Genomic DNA, 14845 nt, shown 5'->3' on the forward strand with positions numbered 1-14845 from the left:
GGGGGGGGGAGCAGAAGAACTAGCAGACTCACCTTGCACCTGCTCCTTGAATCCCACTCCCTCTCCCGGGATTGTGCCATAGATGGAGGCGTCTTTTGCGGAAGCGGGCACGTCTGGATCGTTGGCAGCCGAAGCAGAAAGACCCGCTGCTCCTCCAGCAGCTGTGCCAGAAGTCTGATGAATGGAAGAATCTTGCAGAGTGGCGTTGCCCTCCGCGTCCGGTCGAATCACGCCTTCTGGCTCTTGCCTCGAATCAGCTGCGTTGGCTCCGATCGTCGACATTTTGACTTGTAGAGAATCGCGCTTTGCTTCGAGTGATGTTGGATGGCTTGATGCGTCTTTGTGAGAGAAGTGAGAGTCGATCACTGGGAGACTTTAGTTGGGAGCCCTAGCTGGTTGAAGTCGCTGCTGACACGCCTACACGAAGCCGATGGAGCGGCTGGCAGCAGCAGGCAGCAGATGTGTATGGTGCAGGCAGTGCACGCGATACGCGGGATCAAGCCGTTGCGACCCTCCACATCATATATGCATCCATTCAGCAGCAGCCGTCGAAGCGGTGCTGCCGGGTGCAGCTCGATCGCTGATCAAGCTCTGCTGCACGGCTATACGCCCCACCTTACCACCGCGACTCGCAGACGCACCGACCTGTAAGTGACTGGCGATGACGTCGACAGCGTGAGCAGCGCTTGCCTCGCGACTCTGTGCTCTGCAGTCGTGCGTCTTCACGTGTGCTTGATGAGTCAGAGCCACGAGTCGAAGTCAAGAGTCACGAGTGCGAGTCAAGAGTGTGTGGGCAATCCAAGATCCGCGACTGTTGTGCCGTTGTGCTGATGTGCTGTTGCGTCTGGCGTGTCTTCCAAGGCACACACACACGCGGGGTTGCATGCAAAATTCCGACTACTCCAAGAAAGCGCTGCTATCATATCCAATCGTTCCGACCAAGAGCTTTCTTCCCATCAATGGTCAACCACACCGAGGCGCGGCCTGATGAGATCTGCATGCTGCCAGACCTCGTCTCGACCTCAAAGGTATGTGATGAAGCATCGACAATGCTTGGCTCGGCCATGCAACCGCAACAGTAGGATACATGGACGCTGTGGGAGCGAACGGGATTGGCAGGGAGCACCGAGATTGCGAAAGTCCATTGTAGGTAGTGGAAGGTCCGTTGCAGGTAGGGGAAAGTCCGTTGTTGGGAGTGGAGGGAATGTGCTACATTTGAGATTGACGATCTTTGCCACGTGAGAGGATTCATCACGGAAGTGCTTGACCCAAAGCGGACAAGCGTGGACGTCGGCTGCTTATCAAGAGAAGCATCTCAGCCAACAGTAACGTGCTGAGAGTACGCGGTGAATGTGTCGTTTGACGATCCCTGCGCACATCGACAAGGAAATGCCAAAGACGTTAGGTCATGCTAGCCGACCTCGGCGCAGCCAAGCAGCAAATCAGCCAACTTACGTATGAAGTGTGGCGCTCGTACACCAGCAGAGTCCAGTCCTTGGACTCCGGCCCAGAGTAGGCATCGGGGCTGAAGTAGAGCGTTGCATCGTAGCCTGAAGCGGTTGTGGGCTTCAGATCCTTGGCAATGGTGAAGCCGCTTCCTCCTTCGCTGGCGTTGTTCAGCATGATCACATCAATCGACTGAGCAGGCCGCCAAGTCAGTATTGGTCAGATGGAGACTTGACTTTGCTGCCCCTTCTGACACCACGATCGCGGAGTCGTTGCTCACCTGGGTGGAGGTCTTGAAGTACTCTCCTGAACAAAACACCATCTTGAAGCCCTGCAAAATTCAAGGCATGCAGCCTTGAGTAAGCCCGTAGCTCACGAGTCATCGGCCGTATGACATCTCACCTGATCCGAAGGTGCAACTTCTTCGTTGAACGCAGGAGACTGGATGCCGCCAGCCCCGCCCAACTTGCAATCGTTGCTAGGCCCGTCTCTAGCTCGAGCTGGCTCCGCGGGCGTCGGAGATGCCAGCGCGAAAGGAGCGAGGCCGAGCACGATGGCAGCTGCACTTGAGAAACGCATTTTGACTGATCTGGAACGTTTGCGGGTGGGTGTGGCGAAACTGTGTTGCGCGATGTTCAAGTGATGAGTGAATTTGCAAGAAGCGCTGGTAATGTTGCTGAAGGAAGTTGGACCTCTGGCTGAACAATGGTCCCCTTTTTATACCTTTCGAGGTGACGATTCATTCGCTATATTCATCCTCGCTCCACCCAGCCCTTTCAACCGCGCTCCCAGAACAGCCAGGCAAGCTCACCTTGGTGCGGATCCTTTGCGCCAATCCCCAGCAGCGCCAAGCCACTTGACATGGTGATCTTTCGAGGCTAAGGTTTTGATTGCAGCTCACGCCTAGCTTGCATCAATTCGCCGAGACTCCGGCTTGATCTGCTCCGCGCGCAGGGAATGAGGTCCTCTTTCGGGGGCGTACAAGTGTCAAATTGGCCTGGATGCCGTTGCTGCTGCGCGACGAACGACAAGACGACGATCAAAGCTTAGCAGGGCACCGCGGGAATTAGAGCACCCGACTTTTTGCCTCTGCCTGCTCATGAAGGTCCGAGCGCCGACGCGCCGCAGTTACGTCATGAGGGCGCTGGCGCTGGTGATGTAGCTTTAGTCATGGTGATTGCTGGACGCAGTGTAGGCCCTTGACAGGTGTGACAGGAGCTAAGACACCGCAATCAAGAATATGGGCCGATGGAATCGCGAGTGTAGTCTGCACAAGTGTCATTCCGCCGAGCCAAGCTTCGAGAATCCAAATCATACATGTCATGCGCGCGGCGTTCATGAGAGTTGCTTTGCTCGGTGCTTCAGTCATGCATGGCTGTGTGGAGGCAGCCGCCGGACGCGGAGTTCCGCTGACTCGATCGCGTGGATATTTAGGCATCGCGGTGCTTAAAGGGTTTCAAATGAAGGTCTGCGTAGCACAGCTCGCTCGCTCCCCATTCCCGACCCTTGACTGCTGCTGCATGGTCAATCACGTGAATGACGAATGTCAGCAAGTGAGTGTGCACCTGGCGCTCGCCGCTTTGCGTCGTCCTGCACCAAGATGGAGCTCAAGTCGGATGGATCTGCGTGCGCGCAAGAAAGCCTGAAGTCGCGATAGTCGTGAGTTCGGCGATCAAGCGCGTGCTGTGTGTGTGCATGAACTCAGCGCCACGCTTGCGGGCTGGTGGTCTTGGCACCCACGGCATCCACGGCTCCTAGCCGTGGTATACTCTGGGCAGCAAGTTATATGGAGGCGAATCGAGGTGAATTGGCAAGTCAGTCGTCAGTCGTGGTCGAACGCATCAAGACTACAATCACAACAAGTGTCCTGATCGAATCACTGCATTTCCATGATCGTCGGCGGATGTATCCAAGAGCGGCCTGAGCGCGATGATGCTGCTGTCCTCTTCACGATTCGTGATCGTGTCTTTACAACAAGTGCACTCCTTCAAGCCAGCTATCAGACGAGGAGCGGACCCTTGTGGCCCCGGCACCCACGTGATGGCTTCACTATCCCTCTAAAAGATTCCTGCCCTGTCAAGTAATGCTCACGGACCATGGAGTCTTCTCGTGGTGGCAAGCAATGCTTACGTCTTACGCCATTGTCAGCTACACCAAAATTCTCTATGTCGAAGCTTCCCTGATAGGGTCGTGGGCCTAGATCTGGGTCAAGCACGGTATGTGAGCACAGTTCGCCCACAGTCGACGTCTCAAGCCGTGCAGTCGTGTTTCCTTGCCAGCAGTCACTCTCGTCACGACAGCCACAATCTGACGGTCCGTCGGGTGCTGAGAAGCTTGCAAGAAGTGTCGAATCGATGGCGCGATCAGTTCCAAGGCACTGCCGAAATCTGGCAATGGCGTTTAAGTTGACTAGGAACAAGCAGAGGAGACTTCGTGGCATTCCTTCAGTGCGGGATGTGACTTAGGCAGCTCGCGCCGCACCTTCCATCTCAGGAAGCTCTACACACCGCACGCATCCTCATCCCTTTGTCGCGAGAGAAAGTCTCGCGAAGCCCCACTAGGAGTCCACTTCTGTAGGTGCCTCATGGAGTTGGACACAGTATCTTAATCGCTAGCCTCGTTATGCCGGCTGGAAAGCAGAAAAGGCGATCACTCCTACTCTCATCTTCTCGCTCAGGTTCAGCACCACCAGTGGGAGAGCGCCGCATGATGCACTGCAGAGTGCCGGGTCCGCCAGAGCAAGAGACGCGCCGACCGTGACACGGAGACGATGGAGCAACTGCGATGGTCATCATCCTATTCGTTCTTGAGCAGCCGATGGACGGCTGTGCTTTAGGGCTACACGTTCGCTGGCCCCGGACTCAACCCAACGCTGCCAATGTCGGTCACGCAGATTCTGCTGTTCTATTCTGACTTTATGAGGCAGGTGACGCTGCAGTCCCTCTACGTTCGACGGCCCTGATTCGCTTCCCTTCCCAACGGCTCGGCACGTTGTTGCGCGCTACTCATCGCACCTGGACTCGAGCGGCAAAGAGAACAATCGAAAAGCTTAGAAGTTATAGCCAGGGCGTCTTCAGTCTGCCTCGAAAGCTGGCCCTGGCGAAAGAAGCCTTCGAGCATGCTCGTTGTCGGGCACTGGACAAAGAGCGTGACGCTTCTTGTCGGATGGCAGCGTGGACAACAATTCCGATCAATCGCTGGCCAGATGCCTCCCTAACCCTTGGCTAGCGGCGTGCGACGTCGTTGTGAGCCTGGTAACTATGGCCAGCGGGCTGGAGCTTGCTCCCGCGCTCTTCCATTTCATCCTCGTCTTAGCTTCAAGGGTCGAGGGGAATCCACAGCCATCCAGATCCAGACCCTGCTGCAGCGTCTCGGCGTATAAGCCTCCGACAGTGAGTACATCCACAACGGGGTTCGCCTACTAGTCAGGCCTCGCCTGAGCCATCCAAGGATGCTTCGGAATGCATCGAGCACAGCTTCCCTTGGCTAATGTGCGTAAGCGTCCTGAGCAGACTTTCCTCGATCTTCCGCCCACTGTACGTGAGGGAGGTTCTTATTCTCAGACGCCAAGAAGCTGAGTATGCTCTCGAGCGGGAGTGGTGCAAGCAGGTCCGCTACTGTACTTGGCGCTGGCTACAGCCACGCATCCACGCCAATGTGAGTCACCACACACCTCACTTCGCCTAGTCTATAGTGCGTTGTCGCTGTGAAATAGCCACACATCAACCTTTCCAGCATAGGCGCTTCCGGACGAGCCTCGTGTGCGGCTGATGAATTGCCCTGAGCAGTCGGAAGTGGTGGACTCAAGAGTCATAAGTCAAGAGTGGATCAGGATGCCTAGCCTCGGTAGCAGCTCGCACAAGTTGCCGGCGAGAGGATCCGAGTGCGGTGGACAGACAGACGAGTGGAGGGAGGTTCCTACATGACGCTTCGGATTTATTTGCTAGATCAAGTACTCTTCTGACTGCCGTGACGAATGAGCATGAATCGGCGCCCGAGACCATGGAGGCCGGCACGTGACTCGTATGGCTGCCATTCCAGCTACCGAATTCGAGTCACGTTCAAGAGTCACAGTCCTGAGTGGAGCTGTGCGTCTAGGCGGAGTTTGCTCGTGAGGCTTACTGCCCTCGATCAGCTCTGGGCCGCTTGAGTCTCGAGTAGAAGAGTAGAATCACGAGTGGGAATGTGGACAAGCGCCTAGGAGAGTGGACGTGCGGGTCAGCATGCAGTCGACGTGAGTTTCGAGGACCGGTAGTCACAGCAGAGGCACGAGAGAGTACAGCGTGTCAGCTGAGCCGTCGATTGGACCGCTTACGATTAAGCGAGACGCGTGCACAACCTCGGCCCCAAAGCGGGCGACTCAAATTAGTGCGGTAATCACGAATCGTGAATCATCCACGATTCACATTCGAAATTCTTGGTGCCGCTCGCGCACACATGTTTGATTCAGGTTCACCCGGGAGTGACTCAGATTGAAGATTACGCGGTCAACAAGCCGAAATGACACGGTACGCCGATTGAGCAAGTCGGGAAGTTTACCCAAGCCGACATGAGGGCCCAGACACCAGCAGCAAGCTTGGAAAATTACCCAGCCGAGGCCGCCAGAATCACGAAGGAGGGCGCAGACACTTCTGACTGCTCGTTCACCTCGATCGTTGCGGGCACAGCGAACACTTGTAAGGCGAATTCTCTGCATGCTCTTCTTTCGCCTGCCTCAAGCTGCGATACGGCTTTGACTGTACTCACGACTGGAGAACGTGTGCAACGCCCTTTAGCTGGCTCGAGAGAGCAGAAGTCAAGCGGGATGCCGAATTCGACGTTTCAGAGCCAACTTTCGGAAGGCTATAATCGGCCACCTTACCTCGGCATAATACGTAGGTCGCTTGCGTTGGCTTGCGAGTCAGTCGTGCCGCGCGGCTGGGCGGGCGGCCATCGGATGACTTCGGACACTTATTCACGACGGCGCAAGCCACGACGGCGATAAAACGAGTCGAGCTCTATCGTGCACGGCTTGGTGATGGCATAATAGTCACGAGTCTCACTGCATGAAAGACTCGTGAGTCGTGCTCTCAGTAGCGTCCGATGCATCCGTGATCCTCCAGCTTGAAAACACGTGATGGAAGCAGCTGCTTGGCAAAGAGCTCAGCGATCTGGCTCGCGCTGCTGAGTTTCGATTTTTGATTTAAGGGCAGCACATGACTTGTCAGCTTTTCTAATCGCATCATTGCAACATTTAAAGATTACAAAGCTGTCACTGAGGTCACTTTTTTGACGAAAGACTCTTTCATGATGACGATGACTGTGTGTGCCCGACAAGCTTCGACGGATCGACGGAGATTCGCAGTCGTGCTCATCTCAGCTCAGCGCGCTCGACTGCACCCCCTCGATCATTTGAGGGCCTCGAGTCACGACTTCTTCCATTCACGTTCTTGATTCAAGATTCACATTTGATTCAAATCGTGTTGGAGCGACCGCACAGCGCACCTACTCAGTCGTGACTGTGCGCCGCAGGAACATCCACCGCGCGCAAATCCGCGGGCAGCAGATGCAAGATGAGCCTCGTCCCATGCATGAGGCTGACCCAACGGCAAAAATGCTGAGCAGCGCCGAGTGGGCGAAAGATTGGGCAGGCAAGAACCAACTAATTAAGTGTCTTGCGACTGTCCTAGCTGTCACACATCCAATCATTGATGGTGCGACGACTGCGAAGTAAGGTGAACTCCCGAGGACTTCGCGCCACAGTCGGGCTCGTTCTTATGCACGATGGTTGGGGTACATATCTCATAGTCTCGAATCCGAGTTACGAGTGTCTTGTGGCCGCAGGTGCTATTCTGTTTCACGATTCAAGATGTCATTCGTGGATTCACGTTTCGCTTATTTGTTTACGCGATGACCGAATGCCGATTGGCGGGTGCCGTTGCTTGGAGCGCTTAGCTCGCCGCCGAGACAAAGTTGGCCTTCACCGAGAAGAGCATATGGGGCTATACATAATGGCGTCTTATGTGCACGTTCGATTCATTAATTAGCAATAGCCTGCAGCTTCAAGACCGCGGGTGGGAAAGAGTCCGATTGGTGGAGATGGGGGCTGGTCACCATGCTGGCCATCGACAGTGGCAGGTAGCAGTCACGAGTGGAAGCGTCGTAAACCAATTTGCGAGTCGCAGTGGATAACATCAATAGTTGTGTAGATGTGAGGGTGGCTGCTTGGTGTGCCTACACAATCGTGAATTTTACAGGATAGCGCGCGGATGCTTTTCCGTGTTCTCCGCTGGCCTGTGGCTGACGCAACCAAGCCGCCTGCACGCAGCGATGCAGACCCGTCATCAGCTGGACAAGGCACTTTGGTGCCTCCTGCGCGCGACTGCTGAGTTCCGAGGTCTGCCATGTCAGCAGCCGCTGCAGGTAATAGTCGGGGCTGCGATCGAGATCGCATTCTGGGCTGCGGGGTGGAGACGATGGATATGGATGTACGCCTTAGAAAGAGCACAGTCACACGATAAGGTTCTCACCTTACTGACGGCTTTGATGATCCGTCGAGCCTTACCCGATCGTGACTACATCCTGTAGACCTGTCTGAACTAGCTGTTGACGCAAAAGTGAGTATAAGTGATGGCACCTTTCGCACATCCGCATTCCGAAGAAGGACACCCCATGAGTGCCAGCCTGACAGATGCAGTGCCTGCAGCATTCGTGATGATCTGAGACCGGAGCCGACTCCCTCGGAGTTTGCTTTATACAGCTTCATGCCCTACTCTTCTGTATATACATATAATTGCCATTGGCATGGTGCGACTGTTTCACGCGCACGGCGGGGGCAACGCGCAGCAACAATATAATGCAGTCGTGAAGTCTGATGAGTGTGCATGCGCTTCGCGCATGCAGAGCCTGCTTCCCATGCATCGATCGAGATCGATCGGGTGACGGCGGGGCTGAATTTGAGTTCTTGGGTTTGTTGCGAAGCAGAAATTCAAGCAGCAAGCAGCGTACATGCGAGGGACGCAGAGCCCAACCATCAAGCGCACTACAACACTCACGCAACATAATCGATCTTGAATGGCGAATAGAACAATCATTCAAAGAATGAAAGGAATCAAGCAAGTCAAAGCTTCGCCATCGAGTCACGAATCGGCGCCTTTTGACTTGAAGCTATGTATTTACCACTGAAGACTGATGAGCCTTATCTCGGGACAACGTCGGAGCACGGAAGCATAGCCGAACATCCAGCCACAACATCCCGAATCTGCGGTATGAGTAAAGACGAGGCATCGTGACTCGTGACTCCTCGTCAGAAATGGGCAGTAATAATGTCTTGCGGATTAGACGTGGCACTCAAGTTGCGTAGGCGGCTCTGAAAGCCGAGAGTGGGTTCGAATGAAGTGAGCGCACGCAAGCTAGCTTCCCTGTCGACATGCAAAGCTTAGTCCTGGGCAGCGAAAGCGACCCCAATCAAACAAATGAGTGCTGCGCTGCTGTAGACCCCTCTCCGCTGTGTGGTGGCGTGCACTTTGAGCCACCGCGGCGAAGTGGTCAATGGATTCACGTGATTGCTGGATGGATCACGCGGATGCTTTCGACCTCTCAAAGCTCTTCGCGGCCATGTCGAAAGCGTGCAGCTGCTGGGCCAGCCTTCATGACTCAACGACTCTTGGATCATTCACGGCTCGTGACCGTTGCGTTGAGGCTGCAGCGTCGCTATAGCTGTCAGCGCGAATCGAAGCAGAGCAACAAATGTATGACGCCACTTGCTGACTGATGAGACTTCACCTGCTGCGCGTTACGCTCGCGATAGCGCCGAAGAGCCGACGGGGCATGCGCCGCCATTTGGGGTGAGGGCAACATATGCACGTGCGACTGGGCTTGCATGCATCCATAAGTGCCGCTAACAATCAAGAGTGTACGAGAGTCAAACACTGCTCTGACGGCAGCTCCAATTCTCGATGAGACGCGCCTCTCTTATAGTCCTTGTGCTGTATATCCTCTCCGATCCGTGCCTGGCAGACTCTCTTATTGCTTTCTATCGGTCATGCGGTGTCGGTGAACAAACGGCGCCGAGGTTCGACGAAGTAAGTCCGCAGGCTCTTCATGTGTCCTCTCCAGGCTAAAGCCCCAAGGAAGTCCGCGGTTCAGCTTAGTGTACGAGGTGGCCAGCTGCTCCTGATGCGGCTGCATTTGGGTGCGGTCGCTTACGCCCCGACCTGCCGTTCCTCACACGCTCTTGCTTTTGGCACCCGATCAGCTGTTCCCACAGACGTCCTCCCAGCCCATCCGCCGACCCAGCCTTTGGGAGTTGTCCCGTTGCAGCCTCCATGGGAGAATGGCACGAGTGCGTGTACGTGCGATGCAGGATCTACAGACAATCAGCGCCCACGCCTTGCTTCCACGAGCACGCGTTCGGACCGATGGACTAGGCCGGCGCGTGGTCATCACAGATGACTCGGTGGGTTCGATTACTGTACATACTTCGTACATGTTATTATAGATTGATTCGGCTCGGCTGACGCTGCGCAGCAAACAGTCAGAAGAGTCACTCAGTGTTTCGGCCCTTGCGCCGGGCTGAAGACACGCGGTCACGCGCATACCATGCTGTACCAGCATGGTCACTTCTATAGCTGTGGTGCCTCCGAGAGACTCGCAACTTTCGTGGGTTTGTTCGGAGGACCTAGCGCCGTGCTGCACCGCTTTCGCTTGGCTTTCCAAGCTGATGGTGTCACTCTTCTGACTCCTCGGACGAGGTCCTTCCCTTCACACTGATCTCGCCCTTCGTCGTTACTTGTCCGCTCGCGCCGATCCGCCCTGCCAGAGCACTCGTTCCTCCACGCTAGCGCCGCGTCTTTCGGCTATACACCCAGATCATCCGTGCCTCTTCGGCCGGGTCACTCCAGCACCCACGCGATTCTCCCATTGAGAAGTCTCGAAAGCACCTCAAGACCCTTGTCGGAACGGGCCCTGGTGGCATTCCACCTGCATGTCGCTCGCCACTCCGAACCTCATCCCCACTCTAGGAGTGTGAGTCGTAGACCAGCTGATCGCCTGCACCACACGGTTGATCTGGGCTAGAGAACCGTATGATTGCGGCAGCCGAGTTCATACTTGAACTGCCCCTCCTCGGCCCCAGGTCAGAAGTTTCGAACCTTTCTCTCTCAACAATCAAGCCACGTCTGCGCTCCCTCATACACCGGAACTGAGCAATCACCATAGATTCTATCCTTGCTGAAATCAACAAGCCACACGATCTCGGTCTTCACATGCGCGCTTCGACCTCACACATTCAGCACTAGCCAAGTAAAAGCTCCGCCGCGGTCTCTTTGTACAATCGCGACTTCTCGAAATCGGTCAGTCATCGTCTTGCACGGCGGAGTCGTCAAGCAACGGAAAATGTCTTCGAGCACCGGAGCTTTCACCGGCCTTCGCTTGTCCTCCTTCTCCTCCGAGTCGTCAAGTACTTCCTCCGCGCGGTCTGGCAGCACTTCTTCGACACCCAACAGTGCGAGCAGTGACGCTATTGGCTATGCTGAGGATTTCTTTTCTACCGCGGATCGGCAGACACAACCACGCCAGCCCGGCCCGACTCTAGACGCCTACGCATCGGGCGAGGATAAATGTCACGGCGTCAAAATCCTGAACGCTGCTCTTGCCTCCGCTCCCCTCAATGAAGACGACATTGTGACTGCCTTGCAGGCCGGTCAGGGCGCGCAAGGACCCGGAGCTCGAGATCGCCACTCAGCTTCGCGTCTGCTCCCGCTTGGATCGCAACAAGACTCACAAACACGCTATCTTCTTCATGGAGGCGCGTGTGAAGCCTCTTCGAGTCTGTCAGAGCACGTGAAGCTCAGCCACGCTTGTCTGGAAGATTGTGCCCACTCTTCCGACACCATGCCAACACCATTTCACACGCTTCAATTAGAGCAGGCTGGGGGCCGCGACTCCATGGTATTTTGCCTTGACAATCCACGGTCGTCCGCGCCATGGCACTTTGGCGAACATACCTCCAACCGTAGCCAGACGCAGCTGTCCTCAGCTCCGAAATCCAGTCATAGCTCTTCTAGCTCTCGACCTCACATACAAGTCTCGTCTCCGTCACCAACGCCGTCTCCTTGGCAATCTTCATTTGGAGCACTGACCCACACCACGATCAACGTACCGAGTCTCAGGCTTGACACCGCGATGCCAGCTCGTGCAAGCTCGGAGCCGCTGAGCGGCGCATCAGCGTCAGGTGTGTCCAAAACGATGGCTTTCTTCAACTTTGACGGTGCGAGCTCTGAGGCTGAAGAGGGAACATTTGCGGAGACGGATCGTCGCCGCTCGTCTGTCCCTCTCGAATCCCCCTCAAACCTGCCCGCCAACGCAAGCGTCCACGAGACGGCTGCTGCGGAGGGTGAGCAAGCACCCTCTGCAGGCCAAGCAACTCTACCCGATCAAAGGTCTGGCTTGTTGACCTCACAGCCCTCAGAAATGGATCGCGACAAGGAAGCGTCCTCGTACAGAGCGCCATACGCCCCAACCTTCGCCGATCTAAGGACGGCGACCGAACAGCGCAAACGCAAGCTTGAAGACACTGCCATAGAAGACTTCAGCACCAATGCAGCCATGGGCACAGAGTACACGCCTTGGATCACCGCTGAGATCACGAGCGCTATGACCGGCAGGTATCGCAGAATCGCAGACACTGGCTCGAGCGAAGCTCCAAAGGCGCCAGCCAGCCGTGCGAGAGGTGCAAGCGATCCGGAAAGCAATTGGTTCGACGCACGAGTACCGGGCCAGTCGGACTCAGAGGCTCCGAGTCACGGTGCGGAGGCCGCCGACCTGACGTCCTCGGTCGCTCTGGCACAAGATGACAACCTCCGTAAGTCTTTGCCAGACAGGTGTTTAGATCGACGTTCTGACTCCTAACCTGCCGTCTTACCTTCAAAGTCGCTGAAGCTGCTCGACGACCGTCGCGCGAGCGCGAAGCGCGTGCTTCACATTCTGCAAATTTTGCTACTGAAGCCAACGGAAATGCGCCAAGCACGCTTGAATCGCTTGCGTCGAATTGGTGGCAGCAAGGCGCTGCTCAGACCCCTTGGCTCTCTGGAATTTCTCCTTCAAATCCTGCGTTGCGGCGAGCCACAGTCATAGGGAACCTGCGGAGCACGAATGACCCGTACGAACATGGCGAGCTGACTCGAAATCCTCCATCAAGCGAGGCTGCAGGGCAATATTCTTTCCAGCCCCAGCCTCACGACGGGTGGTATCAAGAAGACCCTGAGACAGCCCACCCGACCTCGTCAGGTCTAGGCGAGTCATCTAGCTTTGAAGGAAGGAGGCGTTCGAGGCCCACGGCCATTGCGACTGCTGCTCTGGCTCCCACTGCCACTACACAGCCTCATGCGGAGCCGACTGGCTTGACGAGCAACCCTATCGCGCCGCTCCCAGCCAGGAGATCCATCCCTGCTGGCGGATCAGCCAATTTGTCAGGCTCAGCAGATTACGGAGCACATTTCGGGGCTTTCTTGAGGTCTTGCGAGCAAAACGTGGGTCCTCCCCAACTAGCTTTGGAGCACTATGCACCCAGCAGCCCTGCGACAGCATCGTTCTTCGCTGGGGCAGCGACGATCGCGTCAAGCATGCCAAATGCGGCCCCCTCTGCTTTGCCATCAGCTTCGACCGGGCGCTCTACCCCAGCACTCGTAGCCGGTTCCTCGCGCAGCGGTGGTGTGTCCACTCCCTTGAGCTGGGATGAGAGACCGGACGAGTTCGACATTCAAAGGCAAGCCCGCATTCGTGCCTCGACTCATGCCGGAAGTTACGGCTACAACGTGATGTCAGGCGCGGCGGATCCTGGCTTCTGGGAGCCTCTGGACCGAGACGCCTTCACGGCCAATCAAGCTTTAAGCTACGACACACCACAAAGATCTTTGCGCGTAGAGAGCATGCCTGGTACGCAGAACCCTTTCCGTTCAGCCGCCTATGCTCAACAGGCTCGCGGTGGGGCGTACGCCTCACCTGCTGCGATTCAGGCTCGCCAGGCGCAGACGTACGGTCAAGCAGACGCCGGGTCTTCTCATCGGGCCGCTGAAGCCTCTCGTCGTCCTCTTGCCGGTTTGCAACGAGCAGACACATACACATCACTGCGTGACTCATCGACGGCGAGTCAAAGCCACTCCATGCCTCACAGCTCGAGTTCGCCAGCACTACTCTCAAATACTAACACCCGCATGGGAACGCCACCTCCGTCTTTTGCGCCCTCCTTCGAAACCGAAGACATTGTCCTCCGCGCCCTTCCAAATTCGCTGGCAGGCGATGTCCTTTATCCTTCCCGTCAAGGTCTGCCAAACACTGCACTACAGCCACCTAATTCAGACTTTGACGTTGCTGCTGACCAGCAAGAAGAGGCTCTTCCTCGCAACCAGTCCGACAAACTTCGATTCAGAGGCGACTTGTACACTCCAGCTTGGGTCCGCGGGACAGGCAATTCCAGAGAAGCATGGTGTGACAAGTGTGAAGAGGGAGGATGGATGCAGCTCAAGAACAGCCAGTACTGGTACCACGTGCGAGGGACGCATGGCATTAGCCCCACCTCTGGTCTCATCTTCCTGCCGCCACTGAAGCTAAAGTGCTACGCTGATGCTGTCGGCACTACAGAAGGACTGTGTCATCACTGTCACAAGTGGGTTCAAATATGTACGGCCAAGCGCAAGCGCGACTTCAGCGGCTGGTTCAAGCACAGCGCCAAATGTCACCCCTCAACGTCCGGCGTCCGCGTCACCAGCGATGTTCCCGCGCCAGCGCCAATCTATGGCACAGGCATCGCCTCGACTCCTGGTCTGCAGACGCCGGCACAAGACTATATGCAGACAGCAAGCTCTAGCGGCTCTCACGTCTCGTTTCAGCAGCCGGAGACGGCGTCTCTTCCACCAGCGCGCCGCCAGTACTCTCATGCAGTGACAGCGAGCGGCATGCCAGCAAGCATCAGCGGAGATTCTTATTACTACGCACCAAGCTCATCTGGGACTCGGCGTCAGACGGACACCACGGCAGCGGACAGCGTCAACTATGCACAGCATACCTCCTTCAACGACGAACGCAACAAGCGTCGTAGACAGTGATGGCCTTCTACGCGATCACGACTACGATCACTAATGGGCCAACCTCTCCTTTCACGCATGTGTGCGGAAGGAAGCAAGACTTGCGACGAGAGCCTGCTCGACGCGTGAATGGTGCAACACTGGTATCAGCATTCTCATTATACCGTTTCTAAGAGGTCCTCTCGATATGTTTATACCTCCGACTGCACTCGGCACGTCATGTTTCGTAATCGTCTTGTTTTCGCCACGGTCTATCGCATTCCGCTTCACGACGACCACATCGTGGACGTCGCTGTATACATAAATCTGAAGTAGATTCAAAGTGTCGTCCACTG

General features: G+C 56.0%; 4 protein-coding genes across 4 annotated transcripts; 2 read left to right on the top strand and 2 right to left on the bottom strand.

Moving 5' to 3' along the window:
* Positions 1 to 1315: 1315 nt before the first annotated feature.
* IE81DRAFT_350039 (hypothetical protein) lies at positions 1316 to 2025 on the bottom strand (the record flags this gene model as incomplete). The annotated part of the gene is made up of 4 exons (XM_025516474.1): positions 1316 to 1369; positions 1456 to 1638; positions 1727 to 1777; positions 1849 to 2025. 4 exons carry the CDS (start codon positions 2023 to 2025, stop codon positions 1316 to 1318), a joined length of 465 nt encoding a protein of 154 aa, XP_025366734.1.
* Positions 2026 to 7565: 5540 nt separating this feature from the next.
* IE81DRAFT_16168 (hypothetical protein) lies at positions 7566 to 8312 on the bottom strand. Its single transcript, XM_025510543.1, has 2 exons — positions 7965 to 8312; positions 7566 to 7885 (listed from the first exon to the last, which is right to left on the bottom strand). Exons 1-2 carry the CDS (start codon positions 8189 to 8191, stop codon positions 7660 to 7662), a joined length of 453 nt encoding a protein of 150 aa, XP_025366735.1. The 5' UTR covers positions 8192 to 8312; the 3' UTR covers positions 7566 to 7659.
* Positions 8313 to 10431: 2119 nt separating this feature from the next.
* Positions 10432 to 12692, top strand: IE81DRAFT_16480 (hypothetical protein). Its single transcript, XM_025510565.1, has one exon. It carries the CDS (start codon positions 10822 to 10824, stop codon positions 12334 to 12336), a length of 1515 nt encoding a protein of 504 aa, XP_025366736.1. The 5' UTR covers positions 10432 to 10821; the 3' UTR covers positions 12337 to 12692.
* A 1149-nt stretch (positions 12693 to 13841) lies between these two features.
* IE81DRAFT_280732 (hypothetical protein) lies at positions 13842 to 14165 on the top strand (the record flags this gene model as incomplete). Its single annotated transcript, XM_025511503.1, has 1 exon — positions 13842 to 14165. A coding segment is annotated over one exon (324 nt), but the record flags the coding sequence as incomplete, so codon positions are not given.
* Between the last annotated feature and the right edge of the window lie 680 nt (positions 14166 to 14845).

The sequence above is a fragment of the Ceraceosorus guamensis genome (genome assembly GCF_003144195.1).
Source record: "Ceraceosorus guamensis strain MCA 4658 unplaced genomic scaffold IE81scaffold_107, whole genome shotgun sequence".
NCBI lineage: Eukaryota > Fungi > Basidiomycota > Exobasidiomycetes > Ceraceosorales > Ceraceosoraceae > Ceraceosorus > Ceraceosorus guamensis.